General features: G+C 43.3%; 1 protein-coding gene across 25 annotated transcripts in view; it reads right to left on the bottom strand.

The window, feature by feature from the left end:
• MAGI1 (membrane associated guanylate kinase, WW and PDZ domain containing 1) overlaps positions 1 to 24,397 on the bottom strand; it is a 337,188-nt gene that overhangs the window by 27,650 nt on the left and 285,141 nt on the right. For all 25 annotated transcript variants that reach the window (XM_059856759.1, XM_059856758.1, XM_059856750.1 and 22 more), the window contains 2 exons: positions 10,464 to 10,495; positions 3,748 to 3,964 (listed from right to left, as the gene is read on the bottom strand). In XM_059856759.1, coding sequence (XP_059712742.1) covers positions 3,748 to 3,964; positions 10,464 to 10,495 — 249 coding nt within the window. The remainder of the gene's footprint in view (positions 1 to 3,747; positions 3,965 to 10,463; positions 10,496 to 24,397) is intronic.

Consider the following 24,397-nt stretch of genomic DNA (forward strand, 5'->3'; position numbering starts at 1 on the left):
AGAAGCTGAGCCCAAACACTCAGCACCTTGCAGGGCTGATCCCCTCACCCCAGAGAGCTCCACATGAAGGAACTTTAACCCACATTTGTGGAATAAAGTTGCAGCTCTAATCTGCTTCCCCCTCAGCCAGAGTCCAGAAACAGTGATGGAGCCTTTCCTTAGCTTTGCATTATTAATTCTAGCTTAATTTTTCTTCTCTTTTTTTTCTTCTCCTAAACAAGCAATGTCTGTGGCTCTCCCCTGCAGAATTGGAGCACTTTCTGATATTAAGATGCTTTGGTTAAATCATAAAAACACAAAAAATCATGCTTTTACACAATTATGGGTTAGCTGGTACTTTTCAGCCTAATTGTTCTCTACCAATGACTTCAGTGAGACAGGTCACATAAGGCAAATAGTCTTTTTGAATGGAACACTGATCCAAAGACAACTCAAGTAGAGGAGGAATGAATTTTAGAAATTCTGCAATATTAAAATGTTGCCTTTACTTTCTGTGTCTACATTCTTATTATTAATGTAAGTAACAGTGGGATGCATTCCCAGAGAAAAAGGCAGTAGGTATTCATTACAGATTCAGTACTTAGAAATATCTTGGAGAAGAGGAATCATATACTGAATAAAACCTCTTTACAATATTATTTTTAGATGAAAAAAAAATCTGTCTGGGCTGGAGCTAATGAATTCATCTTCTTGTGTCAACTGCACTTGAAAAATTGCACTATGCTCTTTTTATGCTCAACAATTTAAAAAATGGGACAAAATAAAACACTTAAGATGATCTAACACTCTAAAATTCTGTCCTTTTTAAATTCATCACACACTTCAACACAAAGGCTTGTTCCTGTTTTTCAGTCCACTTGTTGAGGATTTAAAACCCTGAAGAACATCCTATGGAAGAACATTCTATAACCCTTTTTCAGGCTTTTTAAGGCCAGCAATTACCAGAGGGCAAGCCCTGGCCTGGGTGGAAGAAGAGCTGTGCTGGGGCTCCTCAAGTGGTGGAGCCTTCTAGAACCCCCAAATTCCCTGGTGACTGGATGTGTCACCCACCCTCAGCCCTGGCACTAGGGTGACATCCTCCTGCTGTGCATAAGATTTTCACTTAGTTCTGCTCACACCTCCATCAGAAGGCTGCAGAGAGAGTCACAGCCAGCACCCAAAGCTGTCACTGGAGATGACAGTCCCAAAGCCTGAGGGAATGAGTGAAGTAAAGGAGAAAGAGAAGACATGACTGTTTCCCCACCAGCCAAAGGTGGCACTGAGTTAAACCCGACTGCAGCTGGGTAAAAACGTGAAGAAGAGCACAGGTGGAGCTGACAGACAGCAGAACTGGAGTCCCCAGGGAATGGTTCCTCCCATCTCACACTCTGATTCTCAGTGTCAGCAGAGCTCCCTACAGATAACCTGAGAGCCACGCTTGGGAAAGACTGGGAATGAGTCTCAAAGGGATGATTCAGGTTCCTAAGAAAGGCAGGGAACACAGGGCTTCACCCCAAGCCCCCAGGGCAGCAGAGCCAGGTTTCAGCTGTGAACCACAGACTCTGCTTATGAGACTGGTGATAAATAAGGGCTTGGTGAGGCACGGAGGAGCTGACCACTGACCTCAAAGTAAAACTACCAGTCATGCTTTGGGATCAGACCACAAAAGTAGAAAGAGCACATCCAACTCAATTTTCCACTTATCTTTCCTGCTTTTCTTCACATTTCATTACCCACAGCAAAGCCATGTCACTAGCTAAGAGTGCAGGTTAATCCCCAGGGAATGTGTTTCACTCCAGCTTAGGCTTGGAAATTCACAGGCTCTTGGACACCTCTAATGGTTTAAAAGGAGATATGACCATATCACATTTCCACCATTCTCCAAAAAAACCCTACTAAACCAAGAAATCTCAGAAAAACACCTTCCTGGAAGGGAACAGCAATGGGATGAAAATGTGATAGAAAAGCACCAATGTTCAAACAGGTTTTATCTGGTAGAAGAGGCAAGAGACAAGGACTGAAGCAGGAGAAGAGGATCAGTGCCACTACAGAGATGCTGGACTGTGGAAAGGTGAGCCAGGGAAGCTGAAGGGGTGTAGCAGGTCCCAGTCTAGCAACAGGCCCAAGCAGTGAGGATTTGTGGCGCAGGGAAAGAAGGGGTGTGGGAAACCAGCAGGTCAAGAGACTGTGAAAAGGCCTCTGGAAGGGCTCTAGTCCCAGCCAAGGACAAAACCTCTACAGGATAATTGCAGCCATCAAGGAAAGAGGGAGGATTTAGCACATGGTGTTGGAGGTGACACAGAAGGGCGACTGCCTGGGCACTTCAGGCTTTCTCCAGCTCAATCTTGGGTCTTATCAGAAAAGACAGGCAGGAGTTAAGGCTGCTAAGCTGATACTAATGACTAATTAGTATGAGTTAAACAGTTAATTAGAAATTAGCTAAGTAGCTGCAGGGGGTCAGAGGCAATGGCAGCACAGTGCCAGCAGGAACCACGCGGGCTGGGCACTGGGAAGGCCAGTGCCATGGGACACTTGTCCACCCAGGCAGGAGGAGGAGAGCTCTGCCCACAGCTCTGCAGGGCTCAGCAGCTGCTGTCCCTCAGCTCTCAGCCCTCTTTCCTATTTCAATGAGCTGCACATACAAGTTGTGTCACTGCACTCTGCAGATCAGCGTGACCTGGCCTGAGAGCCCGCAGGGTCAGCACACCCAATCCCCAGGAAAGGATGGGAAAGGAGGCAGAGCACAAAAGCAGAGACACCTACAAACTGCATTGCTGAGACATTCAATCCAAAGAGATGCATCTTCAGCCAAGAAACTGTGACTCATGATTTAATTTTCTCAGGATATAAGACTTCAAAGTGATTCATTTCATCAGTAAAAAAAAGTCCTACCATTTTTCATTCTGAGGTAAAGGTTAATTTCTTACTGGTTTTACCAATTTCCAGTTAAACAATAAAATCAAACTGCGGGCGATATTCTCAGAGCACTAAGACTTTGAAACTCCCTTTTCTCCAACTAAAATAACCATTGCCTTTCAAAATGAACCTAACACTCTAACTCTTTAAGAAGCTTTTACGGATTTGATCATCTTCAGCAGCGCAATTAAAGCAAAACCAATGTGTTTATTTTGTTTACTGAGAAGAAACTGATTGAAACCACATTTATAGTCTTGGAACAGAGTCAAAACCCTGCTGAATTATTAGCCAAGTGTGCAGATTATTAATTGCCATAAAAGCCACTTACATTATGCATTTAATATCTGTATTGTTAAAGTGTCCACTCTGGTCAAAGTAAAATGGCTCAGCTGGATTTTCTCCTCCCCAGAGTGAGGCTGAAAAGCATCTGATATGAATTTCAGCAAACTAAATACTTCCCCTCCTTACTGAAATTCCTATGCATGTCAGATAAGGAGTTTTAACCTCAAAAAAGAGGTTAGGATCTGGATAACAAACTTGAAAATTCTCCTCCAGCCCAATTTAAAAGCACAATAAAAACATAAGGGAAAAGACAGTCTTTAATTTTAGAGGGATTTTTCACATTAAGCTTTGGTCTAAGCGCCCTTTCCTAGAGATGATCTAAACCCAATCCTCATGAGACAGCAAACTGCAGCTCTACCAAGTGGATCCCACTGACAGACACCAAATCAACCAGCAGAATCCCTACACTGCCAGCAGAAACCAAAAAAGATTCATTTCTTCCCAAAGAAAATACCCAGGCAGCAGCTGCCGGAGCCGTAGCCTTAGCAACTCCACCTGCTTCATACTCACGTCGGCTTTCATACATGCTCCTGGACTGGGCCCAGATTTTGAATGGATCTGGCTTTTTCTGGCCAGCAGTGTCCGGCTGGTCGGCGGCCGGCGCCTCGGGGGCGGCGAAGTCGGGCAGCACCTGGGTGCTGTGCGCGGGGGACGCCGTGTGCCCGCTGCGGTGGCTCGAGACGCTCTGCTGGGAACTGTTTTGGCTGTCTTTCCTTTCAAGTGGTTGCTGTAAGGATGAGAGCGAGTGGAAAGGGAGAGAACAGACGGTTATTGGTCGCTGAGTGGGTGTTTTCCCATCAATTTTTCTCCCTTCTTTGATCAGGCTTTTCTGCATGCACATAAGTAAATATATAAGTCACAGTTTTGCTGCTACCCAGTTAATGCTGGGTACAGCTGAATTCCCCAGTGACAGATTCTGACAGGCAGACTGGCAGAAAGAGATATACAAAACAAAGTAATTTATCATTAAAGAAAAAAAGCATTTTTCCATCTCACACATGAGAGACATCTAAATCTCATTTTAAGTTACTAGTTTCAGCGCACTTATTTTTTCCTGAATTAAGGCAGAAAATCTCAACAACCTTCTATTCAGATAACATCTGAGCCTATCTTGAGCCTGAAAGAAAATGGAAGAACTACCAGAAATCACTGTGAAAACTCAGACTGTCCCTCTGAAACAGATTCAAGCACAGCCCTTACTATGCAAGATCACTTTTTCTCCCCACGTAACAAGTCTGTTGACATCTGAGTACCCCTTTAATGGCTCTGCTCCCCAGAGCATCCAAGGGACTTCTGCAGACTTGTACAAATGTGAAAATGTCTATTTGAAGTTTGATGTGTTTTAATTAAATATATTTAAAATGCATCCATCTAAACTCAGGGCTTACTCCAAAGTAGTGTGTCAAGAGTTCTGACTGCTTACTATTTAGCTAAGCAAGGTATATAGTTCTTAACTCAAATTCACAACTGTGTGCTCAAATGAAGCACAAGTCACATTTGCATTGCCAGGATTTGTACTAGTCAATATGCAGCAAAATCCTCAACAAGAGCTCCCCAGACTGTGCAGCAAATGCTTTTTAATGCTCTTTTGAGATGAACCTTGGATTGCCACCAAGACTGAGTGCAATCTCCCACCTGCTCTGGACCAGGGAACTGTGCTCCCAGGGCTGCTGAAAAACAGCATCCCACAGGTTGTTTATCCAACATCCACTGTTTCCCAGCTAAAAGAGGTCAGCTACAAGAACCAATAAACCTCAGGCAGGAATTTAGGCCTCCTGCTGGCAGAGGGTATCTGAAAACACTGCAACAGAAATCTGTGTGCTTTCAGGTACTTCTCTCTAGGAACCCAAGCTGGGGTAGGGAGAGAAGCCAGCAGCAGACACAGACTGGATCAGCATGGGGAGCTCACTGGCCACGGGTCTGGGCACCCCTTGGCTCACTCTGAACACGAGACACAGGCAGCCAACGCTCTATCACAGAACAGCTGAATTAACTACAGAGGAGAAAGTAACCATACAAAGTGCCCTCTTTTGAAGTCTTAAAAAAAACCAAAACCCCAGGTAAAATTATTGTGAGGCTATACATTCTTCAGGTTTACACTGAGAAAAAAATCCCAGCTTCAACAGCCCAAATAATGTTGACCTTTCAGCCCTGCATTTGAGTTGTTGATCCACCACCAGCATCTTTTTAAAGGGTATCTCGACTGACTAGAATGTGAAATTGCCTTTGTCCTTTAAAGCAATTTTGAACAAAGCTTACCTGCTGTGATTACTCATCTGCACACTTTCAAATACAAATATCTAAACCAATTTCAAACATTTTTAGCTTTTTAAGTGGTAAATGAAGCTAATTCACATGCAGTCCTTCAATTTTTAATGAAGCCATTTTAAAACAGCTATGCTGGGGATAATCAACTTAAAAAAAAAATATACATCTCAGTCCAGCCATCTGGATTGGTTTGTTTGGCCAAACCACTAAAATAACTACAAGAATGCTGTGAAACTTCAGGCCAATCTCACTGGAAATAGCTGGTTACAGAATGTGGAGGACAGGGACTAAAGTGTGAAGCTTTATTCAGCCCTCAGGGAAATAATGAGAACTCTCTGAAAGCTCTGAAAAGCAAAAAAGTTTGAGCTTCAGAAAGTGCTCTCACTTTGTTATAGAAAAGGTTTACATTTTGAACAAACTGTGAATTCTGTTTTGTATTTGGATTGCAAATGGAAGTGTCAGCACATCTCAAGCAAAACTACCTCCAATTAAACTAGAGTAGCAATTGCAAAAATAGGTATTTTTCAAGAAACAGGTGATACCCTCTTTAGTGGAACTGGTGGTTTTCCAAAAAATAACTCCATCAAAAAGCCTGAAACATCTGTTTAGGAGGGGAGACCAGAGCAAGGGCAACATAACCATGGTAATAAGGAACGTATGTAATTAAATTAATCCAAGACAACATTTATTGACTTTCACATCACCAGAGGAGGCCAAAAAGGTTTGGGGCCAAACCTCTTTGCACATGATGCAGCAGCTTCAGTATGCCATAGCCATGAGGAATTGCAGGAGTCTGACCATCCTGGTTCCTGCCATGGACACTGCTCAGATGAAGTTTGTCTTGGTAAACAAAAAGCAGAGCTTTCCCAAGAGGGTTGAGCTGACCAAATACCAGTGAAAAGATGGCTTGTCCATCTCCTGCCTTGTGCCCAGCTTCAGGTAAAATCCTCCTGGGTCTGAATCTTACTGTCCAGCTTGCACAGTTCACACACAGGTTCTTTCTGCTCAGGAAAGCAGCAGATGAGCTCAGAGTCTGGCTGGTGACAGAGCAGGAGGTTCTGAGCTCACCCTGAGGTGCTGATCATGGGTTTTGTATCAGCTGAACTGTACTGACATCTGCCAGGAGCTACGAAGAGCATGGGGCACTGAACTACCTGAGCACTCCTGATTCTTGACTGATCTTCTCCAGAGCTGCTGAGAAGCATCAGTGGCTCTCCAGAAGGACCTTTACCAGAAGTGGCTAGAAATCAAGGCTATGGTGACTTCCTTGATTCAGGCTGACTGCACACTTAAATACAGCGATGGGATAAAATACTGATTCTGTTTTACAGCCATCACAAAATAAATACATGGGAAGCTGGAGCTTCTCATGCCCTACCCAAGCCCCTGGGCTCTGAATGAAGAGGGTTGAACATACTCTTGTACAGACTCACTGTGGAACCAATTTCTCTTTCAAAATCAGGACATTGGCAGAGTCCCTGGTGCTGCTTATCCACCCAAAAAATGTGGTAAATCTCTTGTCTGGGACTAGCTGTGCATAGGAACTGCATTTTTGGTCACAAGTCAGCTATGCTGACAATGCATTTATTTAAATCCGAAAGAAAAAAATCAGATTTTTGGAAGAGCTTAGCATTTTATCCCCCCTGCAGTGATCCCATCTTCTGATGATCTATCTGCAGATTTTGTGCTGTAGAGCTTTTTGGAGAAGCTGGTCCTGGCAGTGACAGCAAACTGAGCTGAAGCGGGAATCTTTGCCCCCTTGTGGAGTATTTTGATGCAAGCAACAAGAAAAAAAAAAAAAGAAAAAGAAAAAGAAAAAGTTTGTGCTCATCCATGTTATACCAGGATAACTGCAGGGGAAAATGCTATACTAGAGAATTTTCACGCTTAAAATGTATATCTGTAGATGTTCAATACAAACTATTACCCATTTTCATGCAAAAAATAATCAATAAGAAATTAAAAGAAAAAAGGAGCAGCACAGAGAGCTGCTGGGGGCTTGTCCTTGGTGAGGGGAAAGGGAATAAAGAACTTGGACATGTCCAGTCCCCTGTATGGCTGGAAAGGGGTTTTTTACTAATTTAGCTCTTTCACCAAGGTTGAAGAACTCTCCTCAAAGTCTGAGAAAAGCAGAGTCTGCCAGAAGATACATACAGACTGACAAATACAGCCCAGTAAAACTGAGCTGAAGGCAAGAAAACTTCCCAGGCTGTGTCACAGCCTCAGCACCAACAAACCCCTCCACAGCTTTAACACCTCACCACAGCCAGGAGGTACAAACAGCTTGAAGTTGGCCTTTGGGGAATGCAGGACTGGGGGCTGAGAACAGAAAATAGGATTTGTTTAAGGAATACCAGCCACTGGGAGTAAGTGGGGAAGGTGTCTGGGCTCTGGGAAAGGATATCAGGGAATGAGAGAGGGTTCATCTCCTGAGCAAAGCAGATGATGGACACCTGAGTCGTGACTTCCTGATGCAGCAGAAGAAACAAAAATCAAGCACAAGCGAAGATCAAAGCCAGCTGCTCCCAGCTCCATGTGTGCTGTCCTCTAACTGCAGCTTGTTTGTTGTACAAGGAGTGCTGGAAAAGGGAAATGCTGAGCAAAGGGCATGGGGGCAATGGGCAGCACGCCCCCCCAAGCCCCACAGCTGTGCTGTGCTGTGCTGGGGACAGCCCCTGGCACACGGCTCTGATGGCAGCTCCTGTGTTCACCCATCACTGCCAGTGCAGCAGCAAACTGGGACTCCCTGGGACTGAGGGCATCCCTGGGAAACACATTGGCACAGTTCAGAGATAGGATCCCAGACAGGGACCGTGCCAGTGGGGCAGGACTGGCTCCTGCCTGTCTTGAGTGGGAATCTTCATGGCCAGGGAGGTCAGGCAGGACTCCCCATTCCCTGCAGTGGAGCAGCAGCCCTTCAACAAGCCAAGGACGGACAGTGTTAGACACCACCTCTGCCTCTGACTGCTGCCTTGGCCACACGAGCTCTGGGGCTGGTGTAAATCCACCCTGGAGATGCCCCAAGGCACTTTGCCCCAGGTTTCCACGCTCAGTCCCGGCATGTCAGGGATGCCTGGGGAGGAAGGAGCGGCTGCAGTGGCTGAGCCCTGCTGGCTCTGCCCTCCGAGGAGCGGCTGCTCACGGTGCTGCAGCGAGGACAACAGCACTGCTAATTGCGCTGGTGATGACCCCCTGTGCAGCCAGGGGAACGGGAGGCTCTGCTTTTTGGGAATCTTGCACTTTAGAGGCAACAGCACCACCTAGGACCGTAGGAAAAATCACTGATGGAACCCTGAAAAGGCTTGGGAGAGGCACGCAAAGGAATGCCAGCTTTCCCCAGGCTGACAGGCTCCTCAGAGCAAACAGAAGAGAGAAATCTGCTGTTGCACAGCTACACCTGTTTGTAAGCAGCCTCTTTGTTCACCAAGGCTGGATTATCCTGCCATGGATTTACATGCTGCTCAGATTTTCACTGTGCATAGCTGTCAGCCAGAGAGGTGCCTGACACAGCAGGATCCCGCTGCGTGTGTGGCAAAGTGGGAGCATCCACGCCTGGGGAAGACCGCAGCTGATGGATTAGGGCTGGTTTAATGACAGAAGTCAGAGCCCAGATCGCGTGCAGCCAATCCTGCTCCGTCCGGGGGAGAAAGTGGAGGCAGGGAACAGAAACGTGCCAGACACGTCTGTATTTTACACACTCGCTTCTGGCTCAGCGAGGGCTGGAGCAGCCCCCGCGTGTGACAGCGGCGAGGGCAGGGGCTGACAGCGCCGTGATTCGCGAGGAGCACACCCCGCACTTCTGCCTCCCAACATTAATGCGAGCTGACAATGGTAGAGGCCTGGGCTCACATGACTTTAATCAGCGCTGCCCTAAGCCATCAGAATCACATTAATTATTTCAGGGCTTTCTTTTTTGGATGAGCAGAGAGCTTGTATTAAAAGCAAGAGCCTTCTGCTCAGCCGCCTCCTAAACCTCTCGCCCAGGTTTGCGGCGAGGCGGGCTGTGCCCAGCTGCAGGTTTTGGCACCACCAGGGACTGCTGGTGAAGTTTCACACCATCTTACAGCACGGCAAATACCTCACTTGCTTTGCTTCCCCAAAGCTCCTGGCGGAGAATTTTGTCTCTCCCCCACTCTCAATGGATAAGTGCAAACTTTCAGGCTTTAGGTATTTCATTCCCTTTAAAAATAAAACACTGCTTTTTGTTGCATACAAATAGCACATTAATTTCTTCCATAATATCATTCATGGAGCTTTAACGATACTTGAGATCACAGCTTCCGTGTTGCTAGCTGAGATGCTAAGATGTTTCCAGGTAACGGCTTTACATGGAAATACATTCAGGGGGACAAGAAAATACTGTTCTGTTGTTGCTTTTCTAAAAGATCTTCCTTCTAAGAGGAATCTGACACCTGCAGGACAATCCTGCTCAGTATGGAAATACCTCCAGAGTGGCTGGAGCACTCGGACAGCTGGCTGTATTCCCTGGGAATTGTAACCATGCTCCGTTCATGCTTTGTCTCTCATAACAAGGTGCATGCTCTCCCATTCTGTTAATAATTCAGCCAAAGGTTCTCAAGAAAACTCATTGAGTTAATGGAAAAGGTTGGTGCCTATGAGCACCCGACAGGAATTGGTATCTAGCAAGAAGGTGGAGCCTCTCATCTTTCCAAAAGGAAACAATAGCTTTTTTTTTTTTGGTAAGTTAAACGATAGAGAAGCTCATCTGTCAGGGAAGCAGATTTGTAAACCTGAGGCTTTATTTGCAAACAAGTCCCCCTTCTGTACTGCATCCCCTCTCATCTCCCCATGCAGCAGGAGCCGTGCAAGGTAATCATGGTTGCAACAGAAAGACAACTTAAAACAATCGAGACCCAGAAAGCAAACAAGCCAAACTCATGCTCTTTTTCCCTTCAAAGCAGACAAACAGACAGAAATAGTAGCTGAAAAGTGCTTACCGACTTTGGGCTCTTCTTTGGGACTGGCAGTCCTGAAAAATGGCAACAAGGGAAAAATACACATTAGCATTAAGCGTTACCTTCCCTTAAAGAAAAAAATCCCTAGGTGTATCATCCAAAGGTAGCCATCTGCAGAGTTATGTCAGCTCTCGCTCTGGCACCGGAGTTAGCAGTCTGTTCATATCGAATCAAAGCCCGGCGAGAGGCAGAGCCAGCGAGAGCCGGGGAAGCGGCAGCGGGGGGAGAGCTCTCTCTGCATCAGCTATGCTGCCTTGTGCTGCAGAGAGAAACCCACAGCCCTCAGCGCTGCCCAAACCCAGCGCCTGCCTGGGCAGAATCTCAAATGCTCCCCTGGATTCCAGGAGGTTTAGCTCACAATTAAGCCGGGGCTCTTTCCTCTTGACGCGATCGTCTCGGCGGTTTTGGTCGGACCAATCGCGGCGGCGCAGGGGAAGCAGGCTGATTTTTTAAAAAAGTATTTCTCTAGGAATTGATTTTTTTTGAATGGATAATGTGTGCTGGGTTTGAGCTGAGAGGTGTGGGCTGGGCAAAGGAAAACAAAAGCATGAGGAAGAAGAAGCTTTTCTTCCTACAATAATGAATGTTACTGAAAAAACACAGGTTTTCCTTCCTGTCCATCCTAAGTGGAAATCTTTGAGATTTTATCTGTTAGGTACAATTTCAGAGAGCTGTGGCTTGAGAATAGCACTACCAGTGCCCTGACCCCTGGGGGGGATGCTAGGGAGCTTGGAGAAGCAGGGCTTACACAGATTGCAGGTGATGTAAAGGAACAAACCGGGAGGGCACCAGGGAAGGTTTTTTCAAGGATAATTTTGCATTTTGAAGCAGCCTCTTACTCAGTCTGTGATGAGCAAGAGAACTCAAGTGATATTTCAATCAGCTACTTGTGCACAGAGCCTAGTTGCCAGCAGCAAAGGAGACACTTGCCTGGGGATTTACCTACAATGCAGGAAAAGCTCTTTCTTGGGGTCAAGACCTCCCTTTCCCCCTGCTGTTGGAAGAGAGAGGAAAACCCCCCGAATTTTTTTTTTTTTTCTGTGTGACACTCCAGAAACAAACGTAAACCAAAACACAGATTACACTCCACATTAAGTGCTCAGTAACTCAGATGTTTGAAATCTGCTTTTGTCTTTAGGATGTGATTTATGTGGCATTTATGCCGCATTACATTTTCTACTTTATGCATTTTGTTTATTCTAAACGCCATGCCCTCATATAACTTTTACACAGAGAATAAAACAAGCAGTGCGAGTGAATTACAAATCTGTCTAGGAAGCTGCTTATTTTAAGGTAATTTGGGAGATGTTAGCACTGAACAGGGAAGATCCACAATTAAAAATGATAATCAGAGCTCACTTTGCTGCTACGCTCAGACTGGGATGCACACTGTAAGGAGTATTTTAAATGAAATATTTTCAAGCTTTTGAGGAATATCTGTGCTCTGCATGTCACTCTGATGCATTCCCAGCCAATAGCTGATACTCCTACAGGCACTGATTGATTGAGGGACAATGAAACATCAAACTGTTTGAACCAAACAATCAAGACTGCAGCTTCATTTCTGCTGATGGGGACTGTGTTTGTCTAATACCCTTAAAGAGGAAAACACTTCATAATGTTCGTGGCAAATCACATTTTTAACAGGCATCATTTATCACAGAGATAAACACACAGATAGAGATTCTCCTCTCTCTCCCCCTCATTCCACATGCATGCACACACGTTTACTCTCCCTTTCCAAGAGATGATCTTTCCTATTAAATCAATACATGGAGCACATCCCCATGCACACACACACCCTTAACAGACCAGCACGAGACAGAAAAGATTTAACAACATTTCAAATGTTCCCTCCAAAAAATAAAGTGGAAATGCAGGTGAACTGCTGGGTCAAATTTTATCAGAATTCAGTCTATTGCATCACCAGCGTTAAATGTTAAAATTTAGTAAGTATGAACTACTGAATAAACCTTTCCTTCAAAGTTTGTCATTAATGTTAGCTGTTCCAACCCCTAAGAGATGGAAAACAGTTGAAAAATAAAGGAAAACACATCAAGGCTATTGTTTGGTTGGTCCTTCAGAGGCCAGTGAATCTTACAGCGTCACTGCTCTGTGCCAGACTTTGCTGCAGAACAAGCAATAATTTACTTCTTACCAAAATAAGTGACTGCAGAACACGTTAACAAATGTTGGTAGTTTTTCATGGGACAAGCTTATAGTCAGGGGAATAACCTGCCTGTACATTTTCCTGTGAAAATATTATTTATTCATCTAATTAGAGTCTCATTTTAGAACTCCAGTTCCTGGCACAGCAGGCCAAATGAGCAAATGATAGGTGTAATGGGGAGCTTTCAGGCTCAGATGATGGAATGGATACAGTATTTAACAGAGATGAACACCAAGTGCTGGAATAACCCCCAAATCCTGGGAGCTCCACTAGCAAGGAAATGCTGAGCTTTTCCAAAAAGCTTCTGGTGAAAACATTTCCCAAGCTCGTGAATTTGGGATAGTGACAACTGTGAATTACAACACTGGCCTTGGGATTCCATTAACATGGAATTCCAGCACTGCTCATGCCATGCCTTGCCTGGAAGCTCCTCCTGGCTGCCCCATTCTCTCCTGAAGCCTCACTGCAACTTTTTCAGAGGTAAATGGGCCAAGCATAGACTGAACACCCCATCTGCATCTTTTTGGCATTAGTCAGCTTTTTGGTGCTTCTGTAAATGGCTTCACATCCCTGGCTAGGAGAAGCCAGAATAGTAATAGTTTATACTGACATTGAAATATAATTTCCCTGTGATTTGATACCTATAGGCATCTCTCACTAGTACCTGAAATGCATCTTCTAATTTTGGGGGGTTTTGGAGATACAGGCTGGAGAAGATGGGAGAGCCAAGCAATCACACAGGGCTGTTGTCACCACAGAGTTAACAATGTTTTAAAACAAACGAGCACATCTGGTAAACAATGTCAATATGACCTAAAACCCCTTGAATGGGCTCATTGTAGCTACTCACTAAATGTGCCTAGAATTAAATTAATTAGAAAACACAAATTACTTCCCTCTAAATAACAATGTAATAAAGCAACTGCTTAATGAAAAATATCAGTGATCAGTGAGCAATCCACAAGAACAAAAAAAGGGATTGTAATCAAACTAAATTCACAGACCCATGAGCAAAGCAAGAAAGACTTCATACAAGGTTAGTCAAAAATGAGTCAGATGCAGGGATCTAAATTAAACTAATTATCACAGAGATTATTACATTTATCTTAACAAAACCCTCTCTCTTTTCTCCCCAGTACTCCCTAAAGCTCTGTGTACAGCTGGCTGCATCCATCTGTTCAACTACATTTTGTAACATGGGGGAAAAAACACAAATTATTAAGCAAGTTTTGTAGCATGACTTCAGCACTCTTAATGCCACTATCCATGAGGAGCTGTACTTCTGCTGCATGACACTGTGTTATGTTGTGAGTGATGTGACCCATGAATTAAATCCATAATTCAGCTTATTTCATATTATTTGTGTTAACTCTTCAGTCTTGAGTGGTAAAACTTTTGGGAAGCTGTAAGGTTGATAACCCTATTTATAATGAGGTCATGGAAGAACACATGGGACAAAACTTGACCTCAAGTGTTGCTGTTTCTAACATGCAATTTTTAAAGGGACATTTTTTTTCTCAACTCCTTTGTCTTTATGCAACCTAAGATGGGAAGACCACAAACATATCAAACTCTGCTTGGCTGAGGATACAATGCAATGACCACAAACTCACACCACAGCCTGGGCCTGCTTCTGGTGAGAGCTCAGAAGGCCACAAACACCCTGAAATTACCTAAATGGACACCAGACACAACATGCCCTGTACCACAGCCTCGTGTTTTAGAGATTGTGGGACAAAATTATCTAAAGTTGAATGCTAAGGAAGACATCTCTAGGCACTGTAGGAGTCATGCAGTCAGCCCATCCCAACGTGGATGCCAGCTGCTGTGAATACTTCACTTTTCACCACACACACACACACAAATTACATATTTCAATGGGATTTCAACTGAAGTTGGAACAATTCAGTAGTATGCACAACCCACCCACAGGACAAAGGCTCCTGGAATTGCTAAGAGCCAGTCTGGAGGCCTCACTATCACCTTATGTATGGCTTACAATGTCTGCATACTGCTCAACATTTTTCATTTCTGGAGTGGTTTTGCACATGAAAGAGAAGAACAGCTGTTTCAGATCTTCACTTCTCAGAGTTCCTTAACTCATCCAACACCTTGGATGGCCACTGTAGACCATCTATATCCAAGAGCAAAACAAGCCATAGGTGAGACTAAGAGGAAAGGTCACCCATAAGGTTTTGCCCTTATATCACCTGCAGCCAGAATGCACCAGTGCTGAAAATTAACTGGAGATGAAGGAAAATACAAGAAAATAAAGATTTCGGACTGTGTCCCAAGGTTAACATTTACAGAGAAAATGTTCCTGCCTGGAAAAAAAATAAAACCCTCAAGCTTTCTAAATAGCACTTACACTGTGCTGAATAAAAACCAAAGGCTGTATCAAAGAAAACAGACACTTTGAAAGATGAGGTTTAGGTAAAGTACTGGAGTCAGGGGTGCACAGCCATATACCTGGCATTGAACATTGATCTGTGAGCAAAACAAGGAACTTTAAATAATTAATTCTAATGGCCATTAGTGCTGCTGGGGGGGGGCAGGGGACAGGAGATTGGTGGTGACAAAGCAATGCCCTTGATTCCCTATGATCCATCGCCACAGGATTTCTAATAAAGGACAAATACTATTTAAAAGAGTAGATGGAACTTCATCTTTTCCAGACCAGAACAATCAGCAGCAAGACTGTGCAAACATAAGGAGAAGAAAAAATCAAGAAGAAATCCCCTACCTGTCCCTGCCAAACTTTTCTGCTCGTCATTGTAATTTGCATAACAAGTCTGTCACTGCACTAGCAAAAAAAATTAGCTATGCAATATAAGCTTTAAGCAAGAGAATAATTTACACTGCAGTAATACAATCCTGCCATAAATCAAGTTTGGTAACTACCAAATGCAGTGAAAAATGCTACATTTCTGATGCTAATGTTCAATGCTAATGCCAAGAAAGCAATGTTTTGAAGAGATCATCCTGGGCATTATTAACCCACTGTCACTGACGAAAAGCATAATGAGGCATAGAATATTATTGCCATTAAGAAGAATTTCAGTTCTAGATGCTCTAAGGCTGCTAAATTTTATTAGCCTCAAATACTCATTTTTGGTTGGGATGTTGAACAATTCTCTGCCATTAAAGTCTCAGTCATATTTTCAGCATCTCAAATGAGAATTGATTTTAGAAGCGATAAAAAAAGATACAGGCTCATAAAATGCTATTTAATTACTATGAAAATATAAATTTAACTATGCAGTAATATATATATAAGATAATACCAAGACAGTAAGGTAATAAAGAGATTGAGAATTAGTGTGACAATTACGCATCTAGCCTATGGTTGAAAGCATGTCAGCAGTTCCTGTATTTTTATTTTGAAGCTCATTAAATAAAGTGCTTATCATAAAGCTCAAGCTGTCAGAGTCATATGCTTAGAGGAAAACCTTTGTTGATATTTAAACAAATATGTACATAGAGATTAAATTTCTGAAATCTCACAAATTCAACTAGAATTGGAAAGTAATGACAGACCCCCACATTCTTCTTACACAGATAAGGGGCTGTGTCCACACAGTATTATGTAACTATTTTTCATATACATAAGCATACCTGTGTGGCTATCCATGAGGGTAACTTTCCTTTTCCAGAAGCCCACAAAATCCATCACTTACAAGCTTTATTTCTGGAAACTTTTGCACAATTTTTGGGGCATGCTGCAGTTTTGAAGATGCCCAGTCCTGTAACTCCTGTAACCCAGGGCATGACCATGGAGGTGCCAAAGGGCACCAGCACCTCCAGGCCAACCCCACTGCCACTCCAAGCTCAGGACAGAGGACCCTGGGGAGGACAAACCATATTTTGCTACAGTCACATCTGTATTTATCCTGCTCAGTGAGAGTGTTTGTCTTCAGACTTACCACAGCACTGCCACAAGGTGTAAATCCATGTGCTCAAACTGGGTGGGTTATAGCAGATTCTTGTGTCTCATATCTGAAGAGCAGCCTGTACAGAGGCTCCTGGCATTAGCTGGATGCTGCTATTAATATATAGCATCCCTAAATAATAAGCTAGCATTTACAGAATGCTCAGGCAGATTCAGACCTGGGCAGTGCACAGACACATGGCATGCTAAAAACCTCTACTAGAGGACAGTGGTTTTATGGATGCTTTCACAAAACATAACTTCATTAGGCTGAAAACAGTTTTCTATTAAAACAGATCAGTGACTTGATACACTTTCAAGGATGTAACCTGCACATCTCAGAAACTAATCCTGAAGGACGGAAAGAAAACTTCTGAGGACTGATATTTACCTGCACATCCCTACCAACTTCACCTTCATGTGCTCCCACCCACAGGGTCCTGACCTGTCCCAGCCTCCTCAGCCAGCTGTGTCACCTCCCTGAAGCTCAGCCTCCTCTACCAAGTCTCTCTGGCCTACAAGCCCTGCCAAATTCTTAAGCCCAATTTATGATGCACTGCAGGTCTTCTGACACACAAGGCACAGCTTAACTGACTCTTAAAGCTGGTATAATCTAATTACTATCACCATCACAAGAATAAATCTATCTGACTGAGGCAAAAAAAACCCATTAAAATAAATAAACACAAAATCCCAATGCAGAATGGGAAAAACATTTAAATTCAGAATGGAGAGACCTAGAGACATGCAAACAGATATTTAAAAGCAATCCATTTCGGAACAAAACCATTGACTACTCCATTACAAAGTCATCCTTCTTCCTCAGTTTTGCCCACCTGCTATTGCTTTTAATGACTCTCCAAATGTATTTAATTACAGTGATAAACAGAGACCTTTCTTGGATTTCTGACACCTCATTACTTCTGTTATGGCTGGTTGTTATAATGCCAAATCAAGGCAGCAGCTACTGCACCTACCTGCAGTGTGGCTGATAAAAACTCATTATTTACTTGCACACCAAAATGTCACCCAGGCAGTATGTAAGGGTAGGAGGAAAAGAAAGTGGAACAAAACCCTCCTGGCTGCACACCTCCAAGTCTGCTCCACTTCCTGCCGTGCAAATCCTGATGAAGATGTGGGAGGCACATCTCCAGCTAAATCTGCCTTCTCTAATGCACAGTATTAGGTTCTGCTGTGCCACCTTGTGTTACATCACATCACATTTGATATAAAACAACACCGTGTGGGTTTGACTTGCTCCACTTACACCACTTCAGCATTTAATACCAAAACCCAATCAACATAAGGTGAAAAAAAAAAAAAGGCATTTATTTTCAAAACCTCAAGCTAAGGAGGAAAAAAAATCCTTTAGAAAGAGTTTCAGAGCTCTCATCTTTCATTTGATAAGCAAGCTGTTTTATTCTCATCTCAGAGCTTACTGCTTTCTGCAAGATAGGATGGTTCTGGCAATAAAACATCCTGATGAGGAGATTTCAGCCATGTTTTTTTCTTCTAGCATTCAGCAAATGCTTTGGTTTTCTTACTGATGCTAAAGCAGATCCAGATTCCCTGCCACAGAAAGGCAGCCATGCATGTAACGTGCACACCACCACTATTGTGCTGTCAGCACGCAGGACTACACAAAACTGACATTATTTCCCAATTCCAAACATGCTAATTGTTCATCTCCTTAGTAATTAAAGCACAGGTTTCCTCCTGGCCTTAAAGCAAGCTTCAGGAAATAGCAGAAAACCTTAGAAGATTATATCAGCCCTTGAAATAAATGCAAAATGTGTAACAAAATGCCAAATAATGAATCAGCAACTGTTCTATCCTATTTTACACTTCCAAGCAACTCTGGAGCACAGATGACACATATATCTGGGGGACACAAGCTATAGCATAGATAGGCCATGCTGCCACAAAAATGCAGGCTAGCTCATGTAGAGCTGATGCTGACCCAAAAAGCAGATTTCACAGGCATCTCTTCATTTGCTTACTCATTTTTAGGAGAGAATCAGTGCAAATGGAGTTAATGAAGGGTAGCTGAGGGAAAAACACTTGGGCCTTGAATGCCTGACAGATTAGTGTCAGCAATTCACATGTATCACACCAGCAATAGCTGGAAATTCTGCAGGCAATTAAAATGTTCATACCCCAGCAATGCTGAGTCTCCTTCATGATCAGAACTGTAATATTATAAAGCTGCTTGTTTTGGAATTAAGTGTTCACAGGACAGTGTGCTTTGTTTGGAGTTCCTTGGCCTCCCATGGTTTAGGAAAGGCAGCTGAATATGAATACTAAAGCTTGAAATAAATTTAAAAAAGAAATATTAAAACTCCCAACTTTAATGTGGTATTTTTATATCTGGAATTTTTGGAGCTTAAGGTAGGATTTTTGCACAAGTGGGGTTTTGATATTTGGGTTTGTCAGTTAGTATTTCTACTGGATGCCTTGTACTGAAAAACTCCAGCAGGAGCTGGCAATGTTAATTCATTAGTTCCTGCAAATGCATTATTTATATGAACGTTAGGAACATACATTAAACTATCTGGTGTCTGAGCAAGCTACCAACAATTACCCTTAGTGGCTGTAGCATCTCAAGGAGTGAAAAACCCTGGGTGAAACCCTGCTGCCTCCTGGAGTCTAATGGGAGCTTTGCCATGGACTCCAGCATCACCAAAAACCTCCCCCCTTTGTGTTTTTGGTCAGCAAAGTCATCCCAAACCTCACAAATTCAGATCATCAAAAACAAACGACTAATGTCACAAAGATTAACACCTGTAAAGCACTTTGAAGGAGAAGAAACACCACATAATCCCAACATATTACATTATTTATCAGACGACCTGATTTTAAATGTTAAGTTCGGCTTATTTTTATCACAAAGAGAAAACAAGTTTCTGCTTGCTTGCTTTACAAAACCAATTACAGAGATCAGTGTATGGTGCTGCATAACAATACCCAGCATTGTCCCAAAAAGGCATATCTAACACTCCCGAGCTGCTGCAGGAAAATTAACTCACACACTGGATTGAAACACATGCACATCAGCAATTCTGATGAGGGGTAGGAACTTCAAACTTCCTATTAAAAATACCTAAACTTATAACATTTCCTTCTTTTCATCTTTTCCTGACTTTAACTGATTTTCCTATCTGCTCCTTGATACACTAGTGCCTAATCAGAATAAGGCTGTGAGAGAATAGCAAATGTTGCATCAAGCTTGCTTTAAACCTTTTTAAAAATCTCAACAGCTTCTTAAAATATAATTCCAGTAAACAGAGAGAAGAGAATAAGAAAGAGTGACTTTGTAGTTTGGAAAAAAAAAGATTCAGCTACTCCCAACTAAAGGCTCCCCAGTCCTGCTCCTTCCCGGCACCTAAATTTTAACAGTTTCTTTTTACTAGGATTGTCTGTTTTCAGAAAATGGCAAAAAGGCACAATGCAAAACTTTTTAAAACATCTCATTTCTAACCCAGTTTGTAAACCAGCTTCACTGATCTGATTGCCTTCTTGCCAGGCAAAACTTTTTAAGAGAAACAGTAACAAAAATAAACAAGAGGAAACAACTGAAGACAGATTTTTAAATGCCATATGATATTCCAAGTTTAACCAGGAAATCCATAACTCTGGAATTATGAAGTAATGACCCTGGAATACAAAGTAATGAACTTGAAAAATGAATCCTGGCCTTACACCTGAACATGTATTTCTTCAAGCATACTGCAATTCTGATTTCCTAAATCAATCCTAAATAAACCCCAGTGAGGAGTGCCTATGAGTCTGGATGGTGTTATTTGTATTACAATATCAGGTGTTTTTCAGCATACAGCTCAAAACAACATCTACAGAGTGAAAAATTGAAAGATTCAACAAACAGGTTTGGTGGAAGATACCAGAGTAGAAGGTACTGGGAGCTGGTGGTGATGGACAGAAGGTAAGACAAGGAAAAAAGAAGTGATTTGAAAAGGGATTTTTAAATAGTTTAGAAGTCAACTGAGCACACCAGAGGGCAGAAAGGAATTAGATCTGCCCCTGTCCTGGGGATCCAGGGAAGGAGCTGCCACAAGAAAACCAACCATGATGGTGGCAATGAGCAGTGCCTGGCAGCAGCAGCTCTGTGCTCAGCCAGATGGGCTCCAGGGAGCTCCTAGATAAAAACTCAGCACAAAGACCTCAGTATAAAGCTCTGCTCCCTCTCTGCTGGGGCTGAAAACACTGCTGGAAATGGTGAACTTTTCTTCCCATCCCACAAGCTTTGGCACTGGCAAACGTGCTCTGTGGTAACCATCAGATGACTCCCAGGTCGTGATTTTTGTCCCAAAATGCAGTTTGGACTCCCTCTCTCTCTAATTCAGCAGCTGCTAAGACAGTTTGAAACTTTCTGGCAGCTCCATGCTTAAGTGGCATGACTTTCAACTCACTCTTCACTGCAAGCCTAAAGGGTAAACAGAAATGAGTGGCTTGTTTAAAAAAGTTCAAGTCTGCACTGAATAGCTGATTGCAGCTCTAATTATACTGTGGTTTTACATCATTAGGGTAGCAAATGAAAAGGAGCTCTAATTCCACCACTTCCTTTTTTTTTTTTCACCACTCAGTGATCCAGTTCCAGCTAAAGAAAGGAAGAGAAAACTTCATTTCCAGGTGGGAATTCCAGCAAGGGAAGGTCCATGTAGCTAAGGAAACTCGATAAATTTGTAATTTTATTCCATTGTTGTGAATTTTTGTTGTAGTTACATGTGTCACAAAGAACTTCTTAAACCCACTGACCTGAGGACCAAGTGAGCAGGACTGCTGGAACAGACCTCTCCCCACTGCCACCAACCTCACTGCTTCCCACAAGCACCTTTCATTCCATTGAACCACAAATAGGGAATTTACCATGGACTTTTACATGGAGGTAAGACTCAGGGAGCCACTGATGGGCATTTAGACAAGTAGATGATGCATTGATTCTCCTTCCCATAAAACACATTTCATTTTGACACTCTTGTGTAAGTCTATAAAACTATTTAGCATATATATGTATTTTTAATATATTTAATATATTTTTTTTACAGAAGATGTATTTCCACTCCCCAGTTTAATGTGAGTTTGGCACTGGGGAAAGCAATTAGAAATGGCACTGATTTGCACTTGACATGTGAGTGACATTTCACCTGCGTGCCTTTACTTTGATCTGGACCAAAGTGGGAACACATCTCCCAGGGGATTATGTAGATCAGGCTAAGGTTTATGCTATTTTTGACCTTCCAGTGAATAAAGATGCAACTAAGCACTAAGTGTGAGAGCTCTGAAGGGAAATTGTCTGTTCAAACCTGCATGAACACTCAGTGTAATTCTTGAAACTGAACACAAACTAAACACATATATTTTGGTTAACCTGCAGACTGACCTAAAAAAAGAGGTAAAAAAGGAAAAAAAAATCCTCTTTAATCAGAGGCAATTCACAAAATTTAAAATACATTAAAATTTTCTCTGAAACAAATATTAGATCTTAGTAATTCCAAAAAATACAGCACAGTAGTTTTGCAGAATAACTTGTTCTGACACAGCCCCCACCTGTCCCAACACAAGCACAACTTCCAGAATAGAAGTGCCTTGGGAAGCAGGGAAATTATTGTGACAAAATGTTTCTTGTATTATGAATAGAGTCTGTGCAGAATGGAGAGGTATTTGAGAATTGCTTATTTCAGTTGATTACAGTGCATAGGCAAAGCTTCAATGACTAATGGATTTCAAGTGGCAAATAATATTACTTTGTTTCTTCAGTTTAATTTTTTTTTTTGTAGAAAGTACTTTATGTACTGGGTAGGTACAAGGTTAAAAGAACCTTTTCAGCTACAAACATTCAAAATAAAGTTGTACCTTTTGCAGTTGCCTTAACAATAATTCTTTAAAATAACCAAGGTATGTAATCACAATTTCCAGTGCAGGGACAAAAACATATGTTTAATTCTGCAGCACTGGTTTACTTTCAGGTGCAGAGCTCTCAAGTGGTACTGCTGGGTTATCAAGCATCTCCTCTGCTGTTGCAGGCACCATGTCCTGTCCCCTTCAAACGTGCTCAGCTTCACCTTCAGGCAGTAAAGCCTTCTCGCCTCCTCCAGTTTGACTTACAGGCTCTAATGGCTTGGCACCCCCTTCTCATTTCCAGTTTAAATTACTCACAGCCAAACAACACACAGTTGTTCAGCCAGCTCCTTCATTTAAGTACCTTCTATCTCTCCTGCCTAATAGAGACAATTATTTTGTCCCCTCTGTCCCTTCATTTTGTTAAGCAAAAAAAGCTTTTCCAGTCAGCCCAATCAACTCTCTGCACCCTGTGGGGGCTGAACTCTTTCTGAACCCCTCATATCAGGGGTTTAGAGTTTTATCCAGTTTTATCCACATAGAGGTGAAACAGGAAAACAACAGCAGTATGATTGATCCTACAGAGGAGAGGAAGGAGAAGAAAATACAAAAAAATTAAACCAGAACACAGACAGTAAATTTTCTATGAGGTCTCTGGAAAGCAGATGCTCAGTGATCTGACTTGGTATTGAAGTATTTATCCCAATCCTGCAAACGATTTTAGATGACACCTGAGCACACAGAGGGGGCATTTCAGCTTCATCCCTCCTGAAATCATCAGGACTCATCGTCCTTGTGTTCCTCACTCAGAGGCAGCAACAGGATTCACCCTCTCCCATAAGGCAGTGCCTCAGCTGAACACACTTCACAGTAAATATTTCACAGGCTGTTCTCAGCAACCCTGCTTTTGCATTTTAACAATTAGACCTCCTTGCTGGGAGTGCACCAGCAGCTTGGAGCAGGCAGAGCTTTTCCTGTATATTGCACATCTCTTTCTGATATTTTTCTGCTTGATTAGTAATCACTTCTGAACATCCTTTTGGCAGCTCTTGGATACAAGCCTTGGCGTCGCAGGGATGCTTCCTGCACAGCGGGACTGAATGCAAGCGCTGGGCTGAAGGAAAGATGCTGACAGCATCTGAGCACTTTCCTCACTGGACACCAGAGGGAGGAGGAGGAAAGGACAAGTGACAGAGAAGCTGAAGAACAGCTTCAAAAGCCCTGAAGGAGCTTATCAGACACCCGAGCCAAATGCATTTCTGCAATGGCACCAAAATAAAAAGCGGCGCCTTGTCTGGGGATGGTGCTGCTGAGGAGAGACTTGGCAGGGGCAACACGAGGTGAAGTTACAGGGGAAAGGACCCAAGGGCAGCAGCACTGAGAGCCAGGTGGATTTCAGCCAGTTCCACCTTTTGTTTTTTTAAATACTTTAGGTTGTAAAGGACCTTTCAGATCATCTAGTTCCAGCCACCCTGCTGGGCACAGGACACCTTCCACTGTCCCAGGGTGCTCCAAACCTCATCCAGCCTGGCCCTGGACACTTCCAGGGATGGGGCAGCCACAGCTGCTCTGGGCACTCTGTGCCAGGGCTTCACCACCCTCACAGGGAACAATTTCTTCCCAATACCCAACCTAAACCTACCTACTTTCAGTTTAAAGCCATTTCCCCTGCCCTGTCTCTACATGCTCCTGTGAAAAGTCATTTTCCAGCAACCTGGTAGGCCCCTTTATGTCCTGGGAGGTGCTGTAAGGCTCCCTGAAGCTTTCTCTTTCTATGCTGAGCAACCCCAGCTCTCAGCCTGTACTCACAGCAGAGCTACTCACACCCTCATGCCTCTGATCATCTTGGTGGCTGACTCTGGACTCGCTCCCTCAGGTGCAGGTGGTTCCAGTGCTGGCCCCCAGCTGGATGCCCTGCTCCAGGTGGGGTCTCACAAAGGTGGAGCAGAGGGGCAGGGTGCC

The sequence above is a fragment of the Haemorhous mexicanus genome, chromosome 11 (assembly GCF_027477595.1).
Source record: "Haemorhous mexicanus isolate bHaeMex1 chromosome 11, bHaeMex1.pri, whole genome shotgun sequence".
NCBI lineage: Eukaryota > Metazoa > Chordata > Aves > Passeriformes > Fringillidae > Haemorhous > Haemorhous mexicanus.